This window comes from Tetrao urogallus (genome assembly GCF_951394365.1).
Source record: "Tetrao urogallus genome assembly, chromosome: 25".
In the NCBI taxonomy this organism is placed as follows: domain Eukaryota; kingdom Metazoa; phylum Chordata; class Aves; order Galliformes; family Phasianidae; genus Tetrao; species Tetrao urogallus.
In genome coordinates, this window is record NC_136838.1 from 3,362,410 (window position 1) to 3,378,566 (window position 16,157).

Here is a 16,157-nt window from a genome sequence, read left to right on the forward strand (position 1 = left end):
GGGGATGGGTGTCTCTCCTTGGTCTCACACAGCACTGACCCGTGAGCAGGACTTGAACACAGCAGAGACCATCAGTCCAGATCAGCTGAACTCGGCAGCACTCAACTACCCCCAAGCACGTTATATACAAATCTATACATGCCTGACTGTATATTATATATAAATAAACTTTGCTTTAAGGAACTATAATTTTTTTTTTTTTCTTCTTCCCTCAATAAAAGAAACGGATCAGTCCAAACCAGTAGAAAAGCCAGGGCTCCCTAGCCCTCATCTCTGCACCAAAGGATATGGATTTGCAGTGGCTGAGAGTCACCCGGTGCACCCAGAGGCTCTCAGAAGTTTGGGAAAAGCCCACTGAACTGGATCACGCTCTGGCGCTCCTGGGGCAGAATGTTCTCTTGAGGGGCCCCATTGAACGTCCTCAGCATGTCCTCCAGGATCTCTCTGAAATTGATATTTCCATCCTGTTGAACAAAATCTTCCTGCTGCTGCAGAGTCTGTGAGGGCTCAGGGTGAGGCAGGGGCTGATGTTCTTGCAGGGAAGAGCTCAGAGGCACGCTGCCCTCCAGGATGGTGTCCGGGCTTTTGAAGGCAGAAAGGTGGCCGAAGCCAAAGGGAGATCCGTGCTGCTGGTGGGGCTGGAGCACAGGCTCCGGGGGGAAGCACAGAGGGCTGGGCTCCGGGTTCATCATGTCAGGAATGCTGTCGCTGGGAGGGCTGTAGGTCAGGTCCAGGATCTCGTCCTGGCGCAGGGAGTGCTGCGGTAAGGAGAGCCCAGGCGCTGCGTGCGTGAGGTCCAGGGGCTGCTGCCTCCCGTGCAGGGGGAGGGAGAACTGCAGGCTCTGCTCTTGTGCCTGGAGGAGTCGGTTGTGCTTCCGCTTCACGTTCTCATCCATCTGCTTCAGCTCCTCCAGCACCTTCCGAACACAGCTCTCGGGGATCTTTATCCCTAAGGGAGGAACGTGCCTCAGTCCCCACAGCACTTCAGGAAGGCAGGGAGAGCCTTGGGGACAGAGGCAGAAGTACCAGGGCCCGCTCATGCCCCGCTCCCTTCCCCACATTTCACCTACCAACTTGTTTCTTCTTCTCCTTGGTCTTGAGGCGGACGATCTGCAGGTAGCTGGTGTTAGTGATGTCTGCCATGATGCTGGCAATCCTGCTCCACACCCTCAGCAGGGCTCCGCACAGCATGTAGTAGTGACGCAGGCGCATGCCCTGGAAACATTCTTTCCCCTCCTGGATCAGCTTGCAGTTCCTGTTCCTTCAAATGGGAGAAAAGGACCTGAATCAGCACGGCAGATTGTTACACCCACTGCCTCCATAGCATGTCCCCCACTCACTGTTACAGCCCAGACCCCAACAGCACTGTTGGGAAGCACAGGATAAGCCCCCCACCCTGAGAGCTGGGCAGGTTTGGGGTGTGCATCCCTTACCAGACAGCATGGTTGCACTTCTTCAAGGAGAAGTGATAACAGCTCTCCCAGTGCTCCTTGGCTTCATCCGGTGTCACCTGCAGAAGAAGAAGAAATTACAGGCAGAGGGTCAGGATTTTCCACTGTCTGACATACAGCTGACACCTGAAATCCAGGACTGGGAGGCAGCACACCCAGGTGCTACCACTGCTTCTGCCTGACACACAACAGGGATAGGAGAAGGTGTAAAGGGGTTACATGAATGTCCTTCAGCCAGCCCTGCTCAGAGAAGGATGCTCGTCCCTCTCCCCACGCTGCAGGACTGCAGCTCCCGCCTACCTGCCGGTACTTCTTGTGCAGACTGTCCAAGCTCTCAGGCTGGCTCTGCTTCCCAATATTTGGCTTGTAGAGGATGAAGTTCTTGCCACGGCCCTGCTCTGCCAGCAGACAGGTGTATTTGTTGCCTCGTGTCTGTTGGGGCAGAGCTGATGGTTACAGTCACATGGGTCTCCTCCCCCAGGCTCTTGTCTGAACCGACCCTTCTCCGTGATGCAGTGCTTGGAGGCACCTCCCAGCCCCCAGCACGAGGTCAGACACAGCCCAAGGGCCATGACAGACCTCCAGTGAGGAGCCATCCTCTCAGCTGGGGTGCCATCCCAGCAGAGCCCCAGAACCCACCTTGTAGGAGAGGTAGAACCCATCATAAGATCCCGTCAGTTTCAGTGACTTCTCATAAGCTTCCTCCCACTTCAGTCCTCTGTCAACACTGATCTAAATGAGGACAAACACGGATTCTGTAACTTCAGAGCAGCATGGGACAAAAGCACCAATGTCTGTCTCACAAAACACTCCCTCCTCAGCACAAACTGAGGAGGAAATAGGCTCTACCAGGCTACGCTCCAGGGCTTTACAGCCCAGAGAGCCCCTAGGCAGCACAGGGCCTCTCCTTGCCTCCTCTGTGATTCCCAGCATCAGTGACCTACTCACGACCACAGCAAACATGACACAAGCATGACAAACAGCCATGGGGCAGGGGGAGAGATCCAGCAGCTCACAGCTCCAGCATGGAAAGCAACAGAGAAAAGTGGACAGCAGAAACAGCAGTGCAGGCTGCCTACCTTATAAAACACAACCTGCCCATCCTGCGGGTGCCCAGGGGTCAGAAAGACCTCCTTGCTTTCCTCGTAGATCTCATCAATTCCTGGAGCTAAATCTGTAGCACAAAGAAAGACCAAAACACATGCCCAGGTGTAAGATCCATCTCCCTGTGCCACCTCCCCTTCCTGCACAGGAGTCTTAGGATCTGTGCTATGTGGAGCTGGGACCCTCCAGCACCTGAGTAGGCGATGGGAACAGAGGAATAGCCAGTGGTCAGCACAGGGAGGAGCAGGGAACCTCAGAGGTGCAGTGTAAGAAGCCTGATCACCCCTTTCCTCCTTACCTAGGATGCCCATGTCATATTTGCCCTCCTTCTTGTCCTTTTCAATGAGATAGTCAAAGGTATCAGAGAAATACTGGAACAGCATGTTCTGCTTGTCCACCTCCAGGCCCAGGATCCGGTTGAGGAACTTGGTGATGGAGCAGTCTGCAAGAGGGCAGCAGGGCAGGGAAGGTGAGTAGCTGGCTGACCAGCACGTTCCCAAAGACATCCAAAAAGAGAATCCCCACCCTTCTTCAGAGCAGCACAGTAGCAATGCATAAGAGAGCAGCCCAAGGGCTGCTCCTCCAGGCTGCCAGCTGCCAGGTTGCTGCAGGGAAATGCAATCTGCAGCCTGGACTATACCCTACTGGACTCTGCCCTCACAGCAGCAGTGCCATGTTGTGCCCTGCCTGCACAGCAAGCTCCTTGAGGCTGTGTTCTGGTGCAGATGGGGTGGGAGGGCCACAGCAATGCCTCCTCCATTTCTCCCTTACACTGGCCAGGAAAAATAAGACACGTACCTTTCTCTACTGAGACAGTGCCATACTTCAACTGATTGCAGCAGATCCCCACAGAGATAAGACCTTGCTTCATTTCTGGAAAAAGAGAAAGCAGCTTGAGTATTTTAGGGTCACCCCATCCCTAACAGTAACACTTCCCCTTCAGTACCCATTATTTCACAGTTAAGTCTGCTCCACATCCATTTTCCCCTTTGCTTGGCAGGATGACACGTATCTGCATGAGCACTGAGCCTTTAGGTCAGTGGCAGCGTTCCCTCTGAGTTTCTACTCCCAGCTGCTGTTTTCTTTCTTCAGACATCCCAACCCTGAAATCGACCTGGCCAGAAAGATGCAGCAGGAACCCTGGAGCTGATGATGTTCTTACCCTGGAAAAATGCAGCCTCTCCTCTCTCATAGCTCTTGGGCACAGGAACTCTGTTCTCCGTGTAGTTGAGGATAGTGGAGAGAACTCTGTCTAGTGCTTTAGCCCCATACTGTGAAAGGAGACGAGAGTAACGCATGGGAGGAAATGACTTGCAGAGAAACCCCACTGAGAGAGGGCTGTGCTGAGGGATGCTGTGGCTCAGGGACGTACCCTGTCCCCAGGGCCCAGAGTGCAGGACCCTGCACACCCTCATCCAGCAGTGACATTAGCTCCCCTGGGGACAGGGGCTGTTCCCTTGCGGAGCAACTCAGTTCTGGATGCCACACTTGGGGTGCTGGGTGCTGATGCTGCTAGGCCAGATCCTGCCTGTAGATGCCAGCAATGATCTGCCTGTCCCTGGCTCCTACTGAAGGCACTCGCTTACTGCTTTGACCCCTCCTTGGCTGAGCTGCCTTGAGAACAGCTGCAAGTTACCTTATTCTCAAAGTTGTACTTGCTGAGGTCTCGGGATTCAGTGGCCCTCCGGTCTCCGTGAGTTAAGGCACCCTGGAAGACAGACCAAGCAAAAAATTCTTGCTTTTAGCTGATACAAAACACCTGCCAAGGACGGCCGAATGCCGTGGTTTAACTGGGCAGCTGCTCAGCACCGCAGCGTCACCACGGTCCCCGAGCAGCAGCTGCCCCCTGGCCAACACCTCACAGTTCCTAAAGTTCTTTCACATGATCTCATATGCTTTGGAGTCGCCCTTTGTGAGTGTAGGTCAGCTGCCCTGGGTCTGACACCCCTCACCCCAGCTCCCCTCGCTGGTAGGACATTATGACGAGCCGAAATGTCCTTGGCTCTGTGCAGCACTGCTCAGCAACAGCCAAAGCATCAGTGTTATCAACACTGTATTTCTCTCAAAGCCAAAACGTAGCATCGTGCCAGACAGTATGAAAGAAAAAACCCACTCCTCTGTCCCAGCAGAAACCAGGACACCAAGGCCAGGCAGTATCAGGAGACTCTGATACTGAATGTGCTACAGGCAGGCAGTGATTTTCTGGAGCGCTGGGAGTTTACCAAAGCATTTGGGGATTTATCAGAAGGGAATTAAAATGAAAGAGTCTAATAAATTACTCCATATGTTATTTCATTGGCTTTCTGGAAATAGGTGGGTGTGCACTCCTGTAATAGTATGGGGGGAATTCCAGCATCTGAAATTCTGCTTCCTCCAGTATCCTCCTGTTGCCTTGGTTATTCTTTACTTCCTTTTCAAAATCTTAGGAGGATGTTAAAGGCCTTCTGCATTCCTCAGCTTTCAAGTCGGGGGGTGATGCAATCCCTCCCCCTACTTACAGTGGCCATGCCAGTAAGCATATTGGAATGGAAGCCAGTCAGAAAGAAGTGGAGTTAAAGCAGTAATTTATTTGCTGCAGGGCACCTACTAGGCTCTCCAGACGTTTTGCCACGATGGAGGCAAACCTCCTCTCTCCAGCAAGCTCAGAGATAAGGAAGACATACTCTGGAGCAGAAACTTGGTTTGATCGGTGCGTCCGACCTACAGGGACATGAGAAGAGAAGGGAAAGGAGGTTGGTGCAGCCTGTTTGGTAATGAAGAGAAGCTGAGCAGGTGAGAGGCAGAACAACTTTCCATGTCATGCTGGTTTCAAAACAGGTCTTTCCTTTGGGGTAAAAGGACAGAGGTACAGCTCTGGTTTCAGTTTGCCCTCCCACAGGTACAGCATTCATCACTGTTGCTGCTGAGACCTTGTCAGAGTTGAGTTTACAGCCCTCACGCTCCAGGTTTGAGCTACAGAATGCACTGATTCTTTTGTGCTCACCTACTGAGGAACTTGCTCTTCTCATCCTACAGAGCCTACAGGATGGAACAGAAACCTTCAAGCATGTTTATGGAGATGCCCTCTGCTCCCATGTATAGATAGGAAGGCTTTTCCCTTTCCATACAGCAAACCACTTCCGAAGTCAACGCAAACCCTCTCCACAAATTCAGTCAGACACCACTGCTGTGTGTCTGGATTGCCCCCAAAGCAAAGCAGAGGAGCTCTGTGCTCTGAAAGCTGACATCTCTCAGAAAGCTGGAGGACTGCAGCTCCAGCCTGGCACAGGAGGCCACACACGCTTTTCCATTTCAGGGCTGCCCAAGGTTTCACCATCTGCACCGTTCTTGGGGGAAGGGGGCAGTGACCAGAGAGCCTCAGCCCTCACCGAACTGCTGAATGGCGCGGTCTGCACTCCAGGGCAGCTCCAGTGTCATGTGGACCCGGCGCTTCTGGTTTTTCACCCGTCTGTCTGCTTGGAGAGAGATTCCTGAGCTGGAGGCCTCCGAGATTATTGCTACAAGCTGAAAGAGAGAGAATATATGAGAAAGGGGTGTGAGATCCCTGTATGTTTGCAAAACTGTTAGGAGGAACAGCCCAAAGGACGATGGCAGCCCACGGGCCTCCTTGTCACCTCCCAGCAGGACGGGCACAGGCAGACAGAAGGTGCAGAGCTTTGCTGATGTAAGGCTGGCAAGGCAAAAGCATGCAGACACCTTTCCCTTCCCTCACCTCTGCGCGCTCCATGCAGAGGTTTGGAGGTTTCCTTGGCTCACACCTAACTCACCTTCTCCCCACTCATAAAACGCTCCTTCTCCTTCAGGTTGACGTGGTCAATAGAGAGGCCTTGCTCTGCACGAGACTCAAACATGACAGAGCCATCTGGCCTGCAAACCACCCGGCCCTTTCGCCCAGTCATCTGCACAGAAAAGAGAGGGGCTGTTATCAGAGAGGGCAGACCTACACAGGGCACCAGTACGGGGTGTTCAGGAGGTCAATCCACAACAGGATTTTCAGACAGCCAGGAAGGAAAGCAAGCTCTCTTCCAGCTGCAACTCCCTCTGCTGGCCTTCTTCCTGTTAACTCGTGCCACCCAAATATACTCCACTGTGAAGGGGTACCTCAGCCACGTGCTCCGGTCCCCCAAAGTGATTGATCAGTTCATCCAAGGTATTGAGAGGTAGCTCTTTGCCCAGTGCTTTTACTTTTGCTAGTAGGTCCTGCTTCATCTTTTCCACATGCTCCAGTTCTCTCAGGCCATGCATCTCTTTATGTGAAGGCAGCATGTGAAAATTACCTGCAAATGAAATGCAAAAGTTTAGAGTCACCTGGAAATTGCAAATCGGAGGAGCTGCCATCAGTGAGAAGGGAGCCAATCCCTGCTGCTGGCTCTGCTTACTTCTGCTCTCGGTCACAAAGCCATTGAAGGCGTGCTCAATGAAGATGACATCGTCGGTCTCAAGCACAGACTCTGGGGAGGAGTTGAAGTCACTGTCGAGCCCCATGTCAGAGTCGGTGCTGCTGTCATCGCTGATCTTGATCACCCCCACGGGGTCACAGATGCCCTTCAGAGCCTTGGCGCAGCGGCCCCTCTGCTTGCCTGCAAGGGAGAGAGAGCAGGGTCAGCCTTGTGCAAAAACAGCAAGTGCCAGCTCAGAAAGAGGAAAAGAGATCGCAACACAGCTGAGCCTGCCCCCAGCGAAAGGCTTATCTCAGAGAGAGAAAGCCTCCTGAGCATGGCAGGACAGTTAGGAAGGAAGGGAGAGAGGGGGAAGGAGAGAGAAGGAGAAAGGAAGAGAGAGAAAGGAAGAACAAGGCAATTTGTATCAGGGCTGCAGCTGATCGCACACGTCAGGATAGCACACATCTGGTGATAAGCAGTGCTGACTCCTCAGCAGAAGGAGCCCGCAGGTCTGGCTGCCTTCAGAGGAATGAGCAAGCAGTGGGAAGGTGAGAGTGTTTTGGTGTTTGCAGATGGGACGTCGTTTACTTCCAAGCACAGTAAGACATGCCCCTGCCACGTGAGAGGGTTCACAAAAATCAGCTTGCACAGGCTGCTCTGCAACAGCAACCTGCCAGCAAAACCTCCACAGTCTGCCTGTGCTGCTGTCCACCCTTCCTCCCATCCCACTGCAGGAGAAATTCCCAAACTTCTCTTACCTGCAGCCACAGCCAACGCATTGGCAGGGAAGTCTTTTTTTTCCCCCAGGACACCTGCCATGCTACGTATAAGGGGCAGTGGAGGAGCCCCTGCTGCAAGAGGGAAACGTGCAGCCAGGACTGCAGCGCTGCCTGCCCACCAGTCCAGGGAAAGAAACAGCCATGGGAAGGGGAGCAGCTGCTGGGCAAGTGGTGGAGGCTCAGCCCTACGCTGGTGGCAGGGAGTGGGTGAGGGGAGGAGGGGGAGGTGACCTACAGGATTGCTGTCCTCCAAGAGAGAGGAGGTGACAGGAGATGTGCGGGAGGGCAAACCGAAACCAGGGCAGAGCAGCGAATGCATGAAGTAGGGAAAGGGGAAAAAGGAAAAGAAAAAGCTGAGTGGCTGGGGTGAAGCAGCAAGGCAGGAGGTCAAATGCTGGGCAGTGGAGTGTGCTCTTACGTTTTCTTTTAATGCCAGTTCCTTTTTCTCTCTTTCTTTTGGTTGAAGGAAAGTGCTTCTGAATTAGTGATAGAAAGACGCCTCTGAAAGTAAGATGCAAAATTTATTCTAGCCACCAGGAACATCGCTGGTCATCACGTAGCAACGTTACCTGAGATAGCAGCACATTTCATCTAAGGAGGGTAAATCCAGCATCACAACTACAGCATGTGGTCAGCCAGCCACTATGGCGTGGCTCTGCAGAGTGAGTTGCACCAAAGGGCTCCGCAGGAGACACGCAACTCAGCCTTGGGAGCACAGCCTGCACAGCAGATCCCCAGCTGTGGCACAGGCGTGCTGAGGGCAGGCTGTGCACTCAGTGCTGGGAATGCTCTGCTGCAGCCTTCCTGCTGGAGCGGGGCCACTCCTGGGAGATGCTGTGACAAAAGCAGAGCAGACCCTGGGTTCCGTGCTGCCATGTGGCACGCCAAAGTTCTGAGACCTTTATGCAGCAACTAGGAGGGAGTTTGAAACAGGAAACAGATCCTGGGAAGCTGTTACATCACTAGTGAAAAATGCACTCAGTCCCAGTCCCTCTGTGTGTTCTGACAGCAGAGACCACTGTCGGGCTGTCCAACAAATGCACTCCACCAGGTCCTTTGGTTAACTGGACATGGGCCCGCTTCCCCACAGAATAGAGAGAAGTGACACAGACATGGGGAAAATGGTGGTGTTGGGTGAACGGGGCAATCAGAGGTGTGGGAATTAAATGTTTCTGTGGTCTGCTCTGCAAACAAAAGAACTAATGCTTAAATGCTGATCACGTTGGATGGGGATGAACCCCCAGTGCAATGAGAAGGCAGAGAAGGTTGAAAAAAATATATATGTGTTGAAAGCAAAAGCTGAGAGGTGTGGACATGACAACTCGCCTGTGGGACAAGGAGGCTGTGCTGGGAACTGGGAAAGGGCTGTAAGACCCTCGGTGTGAGGGGTGGAAGGACACAGCCCTGCTCCCTGAAGGGGCAGAGCCCTGGGTTGGCTGCTGAGGGACTGCAGTGACCAGGCACGGCCATTCTGCCTCGTGTGCTGGCTGATGTGAGCCTTGGTACACAATGCAAAGCTCACTCTCAGATCCGGAGCCTCTCTGCCACTGACCTTGCTCATTTTCCTCCCCCGCTTTCCCTGTGAACAAAGGGCTGGGCTGGTATTCAGTCACTGAGCAATCAGCTTTTAACTCTGTTTCTCGGCATCTTTTAGCAACTGCTTCTTCCCAGCACACTCCCCTCGAGAAATCCCCTGAAGTGCTGTAAAACCAGGACGCTGCAATTAGAGGCTCCGTGGATGCCAGCAGACATCCAGTTATCTGAGCAATGCTGCTGAGCCAATTGCTCCTGCTCCTGAAAGCAGGGACAGAGCTGAGCAGTGAATGTGATCAGTAACAGAGATTTTCTCTTTGGGAAGCTCAGAGAGGCTCAAAGGGACCACATGGTTCTCTCATTGAGCTCCTCTGAATTTGGAGATGCAGAAATCAGTTCAAGAGACCAAATCGATTCAAGCAGTTGACAGATTTTCCTTGCATGCTGTCACCAAGCTGTGTTTGTATTTCAGGGGTGGACTGGAGACAGCAGAGACTGACACAGGCTAACACAGAGCCTCCTGTAGGAAGGGAGGCAGCTCGGTCTGAACTGCACTTGCACTGTTCATAACATCACTCACTGCTTTCACTGGCATTAAAACCTATTTCAAAAGACAACAGCAATAGCTCTGCTGCCTGCAGAGGACACTCAGCTCAATCCATCACCTTGCTGTATAGGAGCAGCCAGGGGACAGGCTGGCAATGTGAGAGGTGCTGAAATGCTGCCTTTACTCCCAGCTCTCCTCAGCTGGGAAGAACTGTAGAACCCCACCACCTCTCCTGTCTTGTGCTTGCCATGAAAGCCAGCACCACAGAACCTGAACTCCTTGGGTCTCTGCCCCCTCCCACCACTCCAGCAATGCTGCCTTGTATCACCATCCCAGACTCTGCCATGACATGAGATTCCCTCCCTTGTTTCTTCACTGTCAACAGCGCCGTTTTCCTGAGTCAGACTCCCACAAACCAGACCTGAGCCCACCTTTCTGACCCTCCTATACCTGCTGGTTCCTTTCTGTGTGCAGACAGATGAGGCTGTTCATGCAAGTTTGGACCACAGGAGACCTCAACAATCCAGGACCTGCCTCAAAGTCACACTAAAGAAACAGCGCCTCAAGACACAATATTTACAGCTCATGTGAGCTGAGGCCTTTATGAGAGTGAGTTTGTGGAACTGCAGGCTCTAAGTGGCCCCAGGGCAGGGCTTTCTCTTGCATGCCTCCAGCCTCCCATGCATCCCCTCCACAGAAAGAAAAGCAAGGAGTTTGAACTCACTCTGCAGCAGAAACAAAACAATTGAGGTGCCCATCATTCTCATCCAGGACTTCTCGGGTGCGAGCCTCCCCCGTGGACTGCAGGCCGATGACGATGCACTGCAGGGAAACACAAGGATGGCACAGCTGGGGTCAGGGCAAGCACCTACAGCCTCGAGAGATTGCATCTCGTGGTTCCAGGCTCATCTTCCTTCGGCCCTGTCCAAACGATGTTGGGCTGTAGCAAGGCTGCAGATCAAGAACCATCTTTCAAACCTCTCTGCACACCACTGAGGGGATGACTTGCTTTCAGAAGCTGCTTTTGCTAAGTAGTTTCTGTCAGGAATTTCTAAATCACATCCTGATAAATACAAGGATAGGGCTGTGCTAAAGGTGAAACACCTGGAACCGCTTCTAGCTTGAACATGGCCCAAAATGCTGTTTCAAATCACCTTGCTCGTGTTCACCAGAAGCAAACAGCCTCAGAAGAAAAGCTGATATTAACTCCCCAGTAGAGATTGCTGCCAATGTTCCCAGAAACAATTAACTCTCTTTGGTTACAGACAACAAGACTTCCCTTGGAATCTAAGACTGACAGCTGCTGCCCACACAGCCAGCTTCCAATACCACACCTTGTCCTTTGCCAGCTCCTCCTTGGCAAGCTCAACGAGGCGCCGGACTTTAGCAGCAATGCAGAGATACTTGAAGAAGCGTTGGTGAGCTGACCAGAACTGACCCCACAGGGATTTCCGAGACTCCAAGCCGATCAGGTCAGCTGCCTGCTGGAACACCATCAAGGCCTCTGCCCACTGCAGACAGTACCGAGAAAGGCTGAGTTAATACATTGTTTCTCATCACTGTTGTACGTGCAACTGTTAGAACAGTCTGGGGTTTGCTAATCTGATTTAGCTTCAGTGTTGATGCTGCTGTGTTAGGCTGAGCAGACAGTCTGCTCTTCTTTCTGCGTTAGCATGATGCTGCAAGCTCTGGTTTGCAAACACAGAACTTGTAAATAGAAGTAAAAAAAGTACAAGACTACTTCATCTTATGAGAGCTAACGGCCTCTTTTTCTCATAACACCCTTTTTCTCATTAAAAACCCCCAAAGTTTGTGCTCATGGCCCTGTCCAGAGACTTCAGTCCCTCCCACATAACAAGTGACAATGCCCCAATCACAATTAAACACTGGTCTCCCCACTGCAGTGGGACCAGCTCACCAACTTTGCTGCTTTGTCATAGACAATCTTGTACTGCTGATCCAGCGGGATCTCCTCGATCCTGAAGGTCACTCCAGTGAAGCTGAGCTGCCTGGCAATGTACATTCCGCTGACCTTCATGTCCATTGCCACGATCTCCATTGCACCAACTCCCCTGGAAGAGGGAGGCAGTTGTGAGAGCCCTTCCTATTCCACAGGGCAACACGGGTGAGTGATTCTGCAGAACAACTTCCCATGGCTCAACCTGTCCTCAAGCACGCATTCCACCCATTTCCTATAGGAGAAAACAACTCCTGCAGCTGCCCTTCCATTTCACTTCCTCTAGAAACTGAGAGGACAGTGTCCAGCTTGTAGACCTCCATGGTCTCTGCCTTTCTCTAAGCATGCCCTGTCTCTGAGCATCTCTCTTCCACTCTTTAAAGGCTGGCACTGTGCAGGTACAGAGTGCTCAGCCATGAGACTGCTGGGATTGCTTGGACTTTTCTTGTTTTCACGAGCAAACAGGAATTCCCAAGAAGATATCGATTGGCCAGCACTTCCCTTTCAGGGACAAAGAAAGACTGCCACCATAGTTAAGCCAGATAAAGAGGGATGCTGGACATGACTTACCTCTTCTCAATTGCGTGCAGGAACTCATCAAATGCATGGAATGGGGTGCCTTCCCCCCAGATTCCCAGGCGGCTCATATAGATCATGTTTTTTGGCTCAGAGGCACCTGTTTGAACAGAATTCACCGTCAGCAAAACCACAGCAGCTGTAAACAGCATTGATTCCAGCAAAGTGAATGCCTAGAAGGAGGCTCGCTTGCCATCACGTCTCACCAGACCCAGGGACCTTTCCAAGGCATGTGTTCACACGGTGCCCCTCCGTGCTGACAGAAGCTCACCTGTGGCACTGGCGTAAACAACCCTCGCTTGAGGCAGTTTGTTCTGAAGGTCCAACACTGCTTTGCCCATTTTAGTAGAGCTGGCATTTTTGGCTTTGTGGCATTCATCAAACACAATCTGAAAGTGAATGTCAGTTAAGGAGAAAGGACATCTTTTCATTACGAGGATGGCACAAAATACAACCCAGACTCCTCCAGCTTCCTGAACAGCCAGTCCTAGCTGAAAAGATCAATCCCAGCTGTGCTCCCTCCCTCCTTCAACTCCACTGCACTGTGGAGGAGGACAGAAGGGCACGGGGAGGACCTATGTTCATAAATATGGACGCTGGGCACAAGGCTGTCCCACACAGTTGCTCCTGGTGACCTCGGCCGGCCCCAGGCTCTTCCTCTCCTGGTGAAGCACAGTTCCAACCCTCCACTTTTCTCTGTTTTTTTTTTTAAAGGATACAACTCCATCAAAGTTTTCCCTGCACCAATCCAGAATTTGTTTTAAGCGCGTCCTATGCTGCCCGCCTGCCTGGCTCTCACCAATGAGAGCAGAGTAAGTGGCAAAGAGGACTCCTTCTGAGGTAGCTGTGTCTCCATATCTAATCTGCAGAAAGAGGAAGACAAAGAGCAGAGGGGCTCATGACAATTGTCCACAGTGCACTGCACCCGTTCTAAGCCCACAGCCCCTGCTTCAGATTCTGCTGTGGCTGCAGAGGGCCCATGCTCCTGCCTTCAAGAACAAAACCCAATATGAGAGTAGAGCAGACAAAAGACCACTAGCAGCTGACATCTTTAGCACTTCTCCTTGGCACTGACATACGGTGATGACAGGGGTCTTAAATGCCTGGCTTGGTTCCTTTGCCAATGTGTCAGCACATCTGGATGCATGTAGAGAAATGTGGAGACCACACCAGGCCTTCAATTTTCTGGCCAACTGAATTTGCTTCCTTTTTTAAGCAACAATTTTTGGAATTTGGAATGTTTAATTATTTTGAATCCCTCCTATCTATTTTAATTACTTCCAGAAAATAATTTTCTCTTTGGCCAAGTGAGATCACTGCCTCACTGCCATGGATCCTACCTATAACAAAATAAAACGTATAAGGGAAAACAAAACAAAACGGGGTCCTGATGTGAAGAGCGTCGCATTTAAAGCCTTTCCATCTGAATACAAACATCTCTTTCAGTCTCCTCGTGGACTGCATTCAGAGGTGTCAAACACATGTGGTTTCCATTGACTTTGTAAGAGCTGGTTGTTCAGTGCTGTTTAAAACCAGAGGAGAGTGCTTCAGCAGGCTGGCCAGCAGCGTGGCAAACACAGGCCTGGACAAGAGACTGAAAGACAGGCTGAGCAGAGCTCCATGAGCAACCAACCACCACGCAGCTGCCGGTCATTTCTTTTGAAATAGAATTCATCCTCACCACTGATGACTGGAAGGAAGTTTGAAAAGTCTCTGCTTCACCCAGCTCAGAGGAAATGCCTGTGTGCACAGCACTGTGCTGCAGTCCGCTGGCAGGCACTGATCTGCCCGTTTGTATGCTCTCCCTTTATTTGCATGTTGTGAAAACAGGGTGCCTGAAACCAGAGCTAGTAAAAACTAGCATGTGGGCAAAGCACAGCCACCTCCGACGGGGGCTGTTCCCTCAGCAGGACTCTTCAGAAATGGGGAAGAGCATTTGAGCCCTGCAGAACTTTGCACTTGGATGGAGACATATTGTGCTCCCTGCAGGAAACAGCTCTGTACTCACAGAGCAGCTCTGGAGAGTGTATAAAAATAGAAAAGAGTCCAGAGTGGGAAGAACATGCTGAGAGAAGGAAACAGCAAGCAGCTCGCTGTCTGCTATTGCCTGTGCTGCTCTGCACTCTGCAGCAGATCCACCTAACTGCTACCGTAGGTTGATTTTCTAGAACAGCATTGCTCCTCTCCTCTACCTTATTCAAAGCATGCACAGGAATGTGGGAGGCTTCAATGTCCTTCAGGTCTCTCTCAGCATCGTACTTGAGATCATTGGAGACGCTGAACCTGCAAAGCAAGACGTGGGCCTGGTCATCTCCTAAGGAGAGTTGGGGCACGCACAGTGATTAGCAGCTCTGACTAAAGCAATTGTAGGTGTATAAAACTGTCACATTTCCCACAGCCCACACACCTCAACGTAAGATCCTACAGCAGACTCTGGTCTGGCCCTTATGACAAGTTCAGTCTATTCTGCAGTAAAGCCCCATACTCTAGGGGCTCGAGTCTGCACCTGGGAAGTCCACGAATATCCCTCCACCGACTTCAGAAGAGTAGGAAGAGGCTTCACACTGCACTCTGATGAGTACACAGTTTGCTGTTTCACAGTGATTCATTCTCCATCACCGCTGCAGGGGAAATATTCCCATCTCACAGAGAGCAAACAGGCACAAAGAGGTGGAAAAGACTTTACCCAAGGCCACAACATGAGTCAACTAGCAAGCCAACATCAGCATTAAGGAATTCCTTACTCCCAGATTCACACCAACTCCGAGGTCTTACGGGAAAAGAGGGGGAAAAAACCCCAACTTACCAAAGAGCTTTTTTCCTCCCTTTAAGATAATTTTCAAAGATGATGCCTGCAACTGTCCTGCCCTTTCCAACTCCGGCACCGTCCCCAATGAGGAAGCCAGCTCGCTGCCCATTGGGCAATAAAACTTCATGTTGCTGCAAAATCGAGAGCAGAATTGGAAATCAAACTGTTTTCATGTGATCTTTTAAGAGCCCCACTTAACCCTTTCATGTATCTCATAGATATGCATTTCCTGCTCAGATAAGCAACGCCAGGAATGGCAGAGTACCTTGATTGAGCTCACAAGGCAGTTTGTAGAAAAAGCCCCCAGGCCCCAGAAATTTCAAGCACTCCCTCCTGCAACTCCTCCTGTGGAGTCACATACCTGGCAGGCATAAATGATTGCTTCCAGCTGTAGTGCAGAGAGTGACCCTTTGTCAGCAACGGAGCTTGGCAGAGAAAGGCTGTAGGTGATGTTGGGTGGGGGAACGCTGGACAGGGTGCTCGTTTCAACCACGAGGTCAGGGTGGTGCTTCCCAATCTTGGCTAAATGACACACACAAACACACAAGAGACAGAACGTAACTTCTCCATCCCCATGGAGCACCTCACGAAGGACTGCAGACTTCCTCATCTGCTCTGTAGCCTCAGACTACACAAGAGACAAGCTCAGTGCCTGCTCTTCACTCTCTTTCATTTCACTGACATTTCAGACTGCCAAAAACAAGCCAAGCTTCCCCTAAAAGCAGACAACGAAAGTGTCCTGTGAAATCAGTGTAGCACCAACAAAGGATCAGTAGAGTTATCCTACAAAGTCACAAACTTGGCAAACACCACATCCTGCCTGCACAAAGATAAGGGAGCAGAGAGCTTGGTTGGTCCACAGTGCAGTCAAGAGCATTTCTCGTACACAAGTGATAGCAGGACACTCACACTTTGAAGGTACATATTCTGCATAGGTTTCTGTTTGCCCCAACTCTTCTGTTTCTTCCTCATCACCTTCATCCTCCTCTTCTGCAGGAACTTGAGACTGAAAAGAAACA

The 16,157-nt window shown here is 51.4% G+C and overlaps 1 protein-coding gene across 1 annotated transcript in view; it reads right to left on the minus strand.

The window, feature by feature from the left end:
* Positions 1-332: 332 nt before the first annotated feature.
* The window catches only part of SBNO2 (strawberry notch homolog 2), a gene marked incomplete at both ends in the record, with an annotated part of 40,434 nt that continues 24,609 nt past the window's right edge, over positions 333-16,157 (minus strand). The window contains 26 exons of the mRNA XM_079546669.1: positions 333-949; positions 1,071-1,261; positions 1,434-1,510; positions 1,752-1,883; positions 2,091-2,183; positions 2,531-2,625; positions 2,854-2,997; positions 3,354-3,428; positions 3,718-3,826; positions 4,192-4,263; positions 5,143-5,255; positions 5,924-6,059; positions 6,323-6,454; positions 6,657-6,832; positions 6,935-7,135; positions 8,135-8,217; positions 10,521-10,618; positions 11,131-11,307; positions 11,715-11,868; positions 12,324-12,429; positions 12,601-12,718; positions 13,049-13,192; positions 14,522-14,612; positions 15,136-15,269; positions 15,500-15,660; positions 16,048-16,144. Of these exons, the coding sequence (XP_079402795.1) occupies positions 333-949; positions 1,071-1,261; positions 1,434-1,510; positions 1,752-1,883; positions 2,091-2,183; positions 2,531-2,625; positions 2,854-2,997; positions 3,354-3,428; positions 3,718-3,826; positions 4,192-4,263; positions 5,143-5,255; positions 5,924-6,059; positions 6,323-6,454; positions 6,657-6,832; positions 6,935-7,135; positions 8,135-8,217; positions 10,521-10,618; positions 11,131-11,307; positions 11,715-11,868; positions 12,324-12,429; positions 12,601-12,718; positions 13,049-13,192; positions 14,522-14,612; positions 15,136-15,269; positions 15,500-15,660; positions 16,048-16,144 (3,726 nt within the window). The remainder of the gene's footprint in view (positions 950-1,070; positions 1,262-1,433; positions 1,511-1,751; positions 1,884-2,090; positions 2,184-2,530; positions 2,626-2,853; positions 2,998-3,353; positions 3,429-3,717; positions 3,827-4,191; positions 4,264-5,142; positions 5,256-5,923; positions 6,060-6,322; positions 6,455-6,656; positions 6,833-6,934; positions 7,136-8,134; positions 8,218-10,520; positions 10,619-11,130; positions 11,308-11,714; positions 11,869-12,323; positions 12,430-12,600; positions 12,719-13,048; positions 13,193-14,521; positions 14,613-15,135; positions 15,270-15,499; positions 15,661-16,047; positions 16,145-16,157) is intronic.